Source organism: Tarenaya hassleriana, unplaced genomic scaffold (assembly GCF_000463585.1).
Source record: "Tarenaya hassleriana unplaced genomic scaffold, ASM46358v1 Cleome4, whole genome shotgun sequence".
Taxonomy (NCBI): domain Eukaryota; kingdom Viridiplantae; phylum Streptophyta; class Magnoliopsida; order Brassicales; family Cleomaceae; genus Tarenaya; species Tarenaya hassleriana.
This window is the reverse complement of record NW_010966881.1, coordinates 2109795-2118146: the sequence shown is the minus strand read 5'-3', so window position 1 is coordinate 2118146 and position 8352 is coordinate 2109795. Positions and strand designations below refer to the sequence as shown.

Below are 8352 nucleotides of genomic sequence, written 5' to 3'. Positions count from 1 at the left end.
TCTTCCGATACCCATTTTACGTTCCCAGCGGACGAGAAACCAAAGATGCAGATCTTCGTGAAAACCCTCACCGGCAAAACCATCACTCTCGAGGTCGAGAGCAGCGACACCATCGACAATGTCAAAGCTAAGATCCAAGACAAAGAAGGTAATTGATGTTACTTGCTGCTCCGATCTTCGCCTTTGTGTAGTTCTTGAATTCCGATCTCTTCTTATCGTTTTTGCATCTCCGACAGGAATCCCTCCGGACCAGCAACGGTTGATCTTCGCCGGGAAACAGCTCGAGGACGGTCGTACCTTGGCAGACTACAACATTCAGAAAGGTAAATTTGTTTACTGTTAGTTTGATTATCTGTTCATTGGAACTTACTGATCTGACATCTGACTTGGGTTTCATCCGTTAGTTGATATCGGTCGATTTTTTAGGAAAAATTCGATTCGATATTTTTTTATTTGTTGGAAGTTTTCTTTAGAGATGCGTAATTAGTTCATTTCTTAAATCGTTTTTGTGTGAACAGAGTCGACGTTGCATCTCGTGCTGAGGCTTAGAGGAGGTATCATCGAACCATCTTTGATGGCTTTGGCTCGCAAATACAACCAAGACAAAATGATTTGCCGCAAGTAAGTAAATTTAGTTTCTGATTTTGTCTGATATGTATTCTGTCTGTCCTTTGGTTCTGTGATGTTTTCTCCATCTAGGTTTTGGAATGTTATGCACTTGATGAATGTGGTTGTATGATAAGTTTTGTTTTAATGTGGGAATTGACTTAGCTTCTCATGCTCTACCATGCGAGCGAGGTTAATACGAGTTCCCGATACAAACATTCCATTCGTAAACTTTGTCGGCTGGCCAAATTTTTGTCTTTTCCAGTTGATTTTCTTGAGTGGTACATATATTTCTTGGTAAATCAATGCTAGAATCATCAGTAGATATCCGTCATAAGAGGACTGTGTTGAACCCTTGGATCAATTTCGGTTCTTTAAACTGACAAACCTTTTCGCTTAATCACGGTAATCATTTTCTGGAAGGAATTCAGCAATCAGCTTTCATAGTGGCATTGTTGTTCTTCTGAAGCAACCCTTATCAATATAAGTTCATTGTCGCCTTTTGCTTTAGCACTTAAACTTTTCAATATGACCTTGAATTGGGTCTGGTTGAATTGATGAGAACTGTAATGTAAAGATTCCTTTGTGTGTTTGTTCAATTCCATTGCGTCTTTGAAAAGGTGTTATGCACGTCTGCATCCGAGGGCTGTGAACTGCAGGAAGAAGAAATGTGGCCACAGCAACCAGGTATTGTTGTTGGTGTTCTTCACTTACATTCATTTTCATTTCTCTGCCACTGAAACACAATTTTTTCCTGTCTTTCTGCAGCTGAGGCCGAAGAAGAAGATCAAGTGAGCTATTTATTATGAAGCTGATGATTGTCTTTTCTCCTTTATCCCTTCAAGTGAATTACCCTTTGATATGAACCTCGATTTTGAGTTTTATAACTTTTAAGTGATCAGAACATGGTTGTTTGCCATATCAATTCCAATGATATTTTGCTACTTGATGTTTGTTCCAAGCTTTTTAGCTCTTTCGGCTCTTAAACTTATTAGGAGGCTGCCATTTTTGTTGATCATTTATAGGGAAATTTGTTAGCTTCCATGTGTTACATAATGAAATTATAAGTTCCAACTTGCAAATGCAAATGGGGTTGTTTCTTATACCTTTCTTTTTAAATTCTAGCTCCAAAGGGTCTTTAATAAACTTAAAACATGCTAGGAACTTTAAAATTTCACTATTTCCTTCACGGATTAGGCCATATGACAAGGCCCAGATTATTTTTTATAAATTTGAATCAACTGAGGGATAATTATCATAAATTTGAATAAAAAGGGATGTCTCCTTATGATGACATCAGTTCTATAAATTAATTATATTTTGGAATTTTTGCCAACATTAGAGGTTCGGGGGTACGGAATAAACCAAAAAAAAAAAAAAAGTTTACAAATTTAAAACCGAATAGTTAACCAGGAAATCGTCAAATTATTTTCAAGGAACACAACATCTATATATTAAAGTTAAAAAACAAGTAGAAGAGGGCTCGCTCATTAATTCATCTTCCGAGGCTTCTTCATGCTCCAAGCGCTCAGGGACTCGACGGTCACCGGCTGCGTGCCGTTGTTGAAAACGTACAAGTGAGCATTCTTCGTCACCGCTCTCTCTGGGTACACCCGTGACGTTATCACCGTTCTCCCCTTTGCCCCGAAACTCTCTACCACCGAGTGATCGATCTACAAAATATTTATATGTACGCCGTTATGAAATAGATCGGTTGTATTTATACGGTATATCACCAGAGACACCGACGTACCAAACTCCGAAGAGAGATTCTTCCGTCTGCAAAATCCGCGTCAACAAAACCGGCGAAAGACGGTTTATACATTTTTTCTTTCGGTTCATTGCCGTCGTCCGTCCTTATAGATGATCTGCGTGAACCAAGAAAAACACGAGATCAATACTCGAAACGGTTTTTTGTTCGAAATCTCTATCGAAGAGGGCGTCGGAGTCAAAAGATGCTACACCTCTTGGCGTCGGAGCACATGAGCACCTTCGGTTTCTTAGCGGTAGCGTCTCTGAAGACTCTGAAGAAGACGGGAGTGTACTCTTCGTAGTCCGGAGTGGCCAGCGTGATCAAACCGAAGGGACCGACACCGCCTTTTTCGGTCGAACCCTTCATGTTGCACAGGTCCTGTGCGTTTTTCCACTTCGGGTTGAAAGGCTCGGCCTTTTCAAGACTTCCGACGTTGAACGTCACTTCGACATCCGCCTGTTCAACAACATGATTTTAGATGATATTCGTTACAAAACCTTAAACGGTCGGTCCCGAGGATAGCTTCTTGCTGTTATGTACCTGAGCCGGGGTGATTCCTCGGACCTCGAAACGTTGGCCCGACTTGAGTTTCTTGTTCTTAATCCGAACGTTTTTACCCCTCAACGTGTTGATCTCTTCGATCGGCCAAAACACTAACTGTTTGCCACTCGAATCAAGCAACACGGTTCTTGGAATAAGCTGAATGAACACACAAAAGAAAATGTGTAAAAAGAAACTGAAAATGATTCGAAATTTATCGAATTGGATGGGGATTTGATCGATCATAACCTGAATTCCTGCCCAGCCCTTACTGTTATCATCTGAGACGGTATCAGATTCATTGGCCCAACCCCACAAAATCCTTCTTTTAGTCTTGGAGTCGAAGAATGTCTTTGAAGCATAGAAGTTACCATAGTCAAATCTCAAACCGTCCCAACCGTCGGGAGATGAACCGTCCGGTTCGTACCGGTCCTTGTCGGTATGGTACTTACCGAGTGTATAGTATTCGTACCGGGTCAAATCCAAACTGACCTTCAATACGTGCTTGATGTTCGGACCACTGTAACCGAAGTCCAGACCGTTCTTACGGTCGGTTAAGCTAACCGGGAAGAAATCAGGGCATTCCCACATACCGGTATCCTGTTTGGAGTGGAGAGGGTGTTTGGACTTGACCCATTTCCTGAAATCTCGGCTCCGGTACAAGTAAGCAATCCCTCTGTGTTTGCGTTTTGAACCAACCAACATTCTCCAATGACCATCTTTGCCTAACCAAGCCGTGGTCGGGTCACGGAAAGCGGTCCGGTTCATGGTTTCGTCCGGTGCAGCTATCGGGTTGTCATCCGGTTTAACCCATTTCTGAAGATACGGATCGGACAAATCTTCGGGAATCGCATAGTTTTGCATTTGGGTTGCATTTTTGTCAAGGCCGGTATAGAGGATAACCGGTCCTTTGCCCGGTATGATGGTGGCAGAACCGGACCATGTGCCGCCGATATCAAACCATTTGGATGGGTAAATGGCCGGTTCAAGTGCTTTCCAATTGATCAAGTCTCTAGAAACCGAATGGGCCCACACGATATTTCCCCAAACTGCACCTTTTGGGTTGTATTGGTAGAACAGATGGTATATCCCTTTGTAGTACATTGGACCTGTTTCAAAACATAAACATGCATGATGCATTGCATTATCTCATTAATTAATTAAAATTAAATGAAAAACTCAAATTCTCAACTTGAACTTTTTTTAAAAAAAACTTAATATTCACAATTTTAAATTATTTTATATTTTAAAATTATATTTTGAAAAAAATCATAACGTCATAATTTTATAACTTTTTATTCTTAATCGATCAAAATGCCGCAACATTTTTTTATAATTCTGTATAATATAATTTAAAATCAAAATGCAAAATATATAAATTGAATATTTTAATAATAAATAAGATATTAAAAATACTAAATATAATATGGTTATGTATTTTTAGATTTTTTTTCCAACGCAAAAAGGGAAAATTATCTTGATGGATTGAGACTTACCATTGGGGTCTTTGGAGGGAGAAACGCCAAGTGGAAAATACATGAAAGCACACGAAAGCAAATAAAAGGTGATCAGTGAAATTAAATTAAATTAATTAGGAATGATAGAAATTAGATTTTTGAAAATCAGAAACTAAATAAAATCGTAAGAGAATATCTATGCAAGATATTATACAAAATCACATGAATGAAAGTCTTCCGTCTGAGTCTGGACGCAAATTTGCCTTTACTTTAAATGTCAAGAATTAATACAAATGTTCATAATAAAATTTCATCACGTGAATAAAAAATTTATAAATGGATAATCATCACAAAATAAGTAAGTATTTTTTTATAGTATAATCTCCTTTTATTTATTGCGACTTATCAAGTCAATCACGATACATGCCTCTTCAAAATAAATATTAATAGAAATCAACATACTAGATGAAAAAAAGCAATTGGAACACACTGTTTACTGAAAATGCAAAATATTTGGTAAAATTAATTGCATGAAATCTTATTAGTTATGGTATCTTAATTTGGATAATATAGAATTGATTAGTTAATTAATTTAAATAAACATCATATTTATTTATGAGATCAAAACAAATAAAAAGTAATGTTGAATATAAGATTCTTTAATGAAGTTTACCATAAGATAGAATAAATATAATTTGAAGAAAATATATGAAACGGAAATAATGAAACCTGAATGCGAAATATCTCCTAATTAATTATTTTTTATATGTTTCTTGGAAGTCGGAAAGTTTGGAAAAATGACGTGAACCATGTGAACATATAAATTTCTTTATAGAAAACTTGCAAATAAATATGAAACAAGAGACTTAGGAACACTTAATTGGATATATATTTTTTGTTAAAAATGTTTTTATGAATAAGAAGACTTAAATTTCAGATAATGGGTTCCTAAAAAAAATACAAATTTATGATATGCAATTTATATAATACTATAGGATAAAATCTATATTTATTTAGGATAAAATCTGCAGTTTCTGAAAACATACAATATAAAAATACGTCCTTAAATAGACAAAGAAAAGTCTGCAGTCTCATAAACAGAACAGAATAAATATGTACCTATATATGTGAATATAAATCTCACTGGAAAAAAAAATTGGTCAAACGTGCAATTTTCTTCCACCGGAAAATATTAATTTTATATTATTTTTCTACAGTGGTGCCAAACCCTCCTTTGTGGCTAAAAAGACATCTAGCTTGTCTTATATTTGAGTATCCATTTTGTAAAAGGCTCTGTCCCAATCAAAGCCTCTCCAATCCAAACCAATCAGCAATTTAAATCCATAAATGATTTGAGAATATATATATATATATATACACACGCATATATATATATATATACACGCATATATATATATATATATATATATAAGGTTTTACTATGGAGATACGAGTATATCTATAACTTTAATATCGCTCCGTTTGATATAATATATACGTACGAAACTAATTAGATTTGGCCGTTTTTCACGTAAAAAAAAAATAATTTTGTAATTTTCAGTTTTCATATTATACACTATATGCAAATACATTTAGGGTTTAGGGTGTGTTTGTGTGCTTCGTGGAAAAAAAAAAGGTGATTAATTACATTGTTTGACATATTGAATGATTAAAACAATTAATTCAAACGACAAAAAAGGATGTATTTTATATCTCCACGTTTGCTTGGTTAGGTCAAAATTATGTGGCAAAAGTTTGAATGTTTGCATAGACAAAGCAATTGAAAAACCGGCTATTATAAAATTCTACGACGACCCAAATTACGTAAACATGCAGAGGAGAAGACTATTATAATAATGTATATTATTATTTTCTCTTCGTCTACTTCCATGACTCAAACAGTTATTTTTTATATTAGAGAATATAGATAAATATATATTCTAATAGTTATCCTAATCAATCAACGTTATCAAAATAATAAACAATGAAAATGAATTAATACGAGTTTTCATGGTTATTGAACAAAATGATGAGAAAACTCGTCAAAAGATGCAATTTTGAGAGAAGAACGTTTCACATAAAGAACAATGGATTCCAAATTTCACTACTTTATATCCCCATAAACAAAAACTGTAAGAAAATATCTTATTGAAGAATCTAAAACCGAACACACAAAATCAGATAAACTAGAGAGAGAGAGAGAGATCTAGGGAGAGATTGTACCGTTGATCCAATGCATGGGAGGTTGGAAGTGAAAGGCAGTTCTATGAAGAGGGCCCACTCTGTCGACGGATTGAGACTGAAATCTCTTGAAGACCTTATGCGTCGCCTTGACACCATTATTGCTGTTTACGCTTATTAACACGAGCAGCAACAACAGCACGTGGGCAATCTTCGAGACGCTCATAATTTCAATGCTCAATGTGTTTATCTTCTCTCTGCCTTAGATAAGACCCTCTAAGAGAGAGAGAGAGAGAGAGAGAGAGAGAGAGAGAGGGAGAGAGAGGGGGGGGGGGGGGCTTCAGAGGAGGAGGAGAGTAGATCGAAGGATTCGCGTGATGTCGTAGAAGTTGAACCCTATCTATCTAATATCTCCTTCCCCTTCGACGGACTCAAATATACCAATTCTTAGTATACACCCAAAAAAAATTATAACCCATTAAATTTTCTTCCAAAAGATCATATTACCCTTAACCTTAACAAAACTGTATAATTATAATTACAACGTCGTAATTGATTCTAAATACAGTTGTAATTGATTCTAAATACAGTTGTAATTGATGAGATGGCTTTGGGTTGCAACGTATATATAGTGAAAGAGGAACCCAAAATTAGAAGATAAGAGGATAATTACAACCCAAAATTTCATATAATTAGGATTCTCTTCACCAAAAACAAAATAATTAGGATTCATTAGGTTTGATTTTTTTCCCTGTGTTGGTTTCTCTGTTATCTTGTTTGATTATTTACGTTTTCGGCCGTGGTTACTTCCCCTTTTTAACTAACATTTTGGTGTTGTGATTCTATTTTTGAGTAATTGCCTAATTCAACCGAATAATCAATTTTCTCAACAGATGGTTTAATGACATATATTATATATGGTAATGTTAATGTGATTTGTCGAAAACCCGATGATTGACTATTATTATTTCGTGTTAATTGATATTAGTTTAAATTATTATAATCAATATTTTAATAATATATTTAAATACATTATTTTTCTCCCGTGGTCTAAGTACAATACATGTGGAGAAAGGTCAACTGTCTCGGTTTACAGCCTCTAGATTCGATTTTCAAAGTACGACTAAATACTTTTCCATTGGATTTTCCTGTGATCCACGAGACATGCAATGGCATGTGTATTAAAATGATCGTATATTAAATGCTATAAGGGGTAATGAATTTATTATCCCAAATTATATTTTAAAAATATCAGATGTTCGAATTTCGAATAATGATGATTTTTTAAATCAAAAGTTAGGAAACATAAATTTATAATTTTGAATATATATTGAGAATATTTTAATAATGTTTACGATACTAAAAATCATTTCATAATAAATTTTAAAAATATTTTTCTAGTTTTGATTAGATACGCCATGGATATTATACCTAATTTTCCGATAAATTATCTATATGAATATCCACTATTAAATAACTTTGCCCACATCAATCGCGATAACACCATGTTTACTTGTTCTATTAACCAAATTTTATGAAGAGTATAACACAATTGCAGAAAATATGATAAATATTAATTGAATAAAATAAATAAATATATATGGTGATAATGGATAATTACAATTGTATAGATACATCCACACAGCGGGTTTTTCGTGTAATTAACTATTGGGTCTCACTTTTATTTATGACAACCTTTTTTTTTATATTTGCTTACGAATCAACTTGGTTTGACAAGTCTCTTTGAGACGTGTGTACATACAGACTCATGTCTCGCAATATATATATATATATATATATATATATATATATATA

General features: G+C 34.6%; 2 protein-coding genes across 2 annotated transcripts; one reads left to right on the top strand and one right to left on the bottom strand.

The window, feature by feature from the left end:
- Nucleotides 1-6: 6 nt before the first annotated feature.
- LOC104823496 (ubiquitin-60S ribosomal protein L40) lies at nucleotides 7-1560 on the top strand. Its single transcript, XM_010555087.1, has 5 exons — nucleotides 7-148; nucleotides 237-323; nucleotides 519-621; nucleotides 1227-1293; nucleotides 1375-1560. The coding sequence occupies exons 1-5, from the start codon at nucleotides 46-48 to the stop codon at nucleotides 1399-1401; spliced, it is 387 nt and encodes a 128-aa protein (XP_010553389.1). The 5' UTR covers nucleotides 7-45; the 3' UTR covers nucleotides 1402-1560.
- A 337-nt stretch (nucleotides 1561-1897) lies between these two features.
- Nucleotides 1898-6882, bottom strand: LOC104823495 (beta-fructofuranosidase, insoluble isoenzyme CWINV2-like). The gene is made up of 7 exons (XM_010555086.2): nucleotides 6580-6882; nucleotides 4396-4404; nucleotides 3149-4008; nucleotides 2900-3058; nucleotides 2571-2815; nucleotides 2360-2474; nucleotides 1898-2279 (listed from the first exon to the last, which is right to left on the bottom strand). The coding sequence occupies exons 1-7, from the start codon at nucleotides 6761-6763 to the stop codon at nucleotides 2097-2099; spliced, it is 1755 nt and encodes a 584-aa protein (XP_010553388.1). The 5' UTR covers nucleotides 6764-6882; the 3' UTR covers nucleotides 1898-2096.
- Between the last annotated feature and the right edge of the window lie 1470 nt (nucleotides 6883-8352).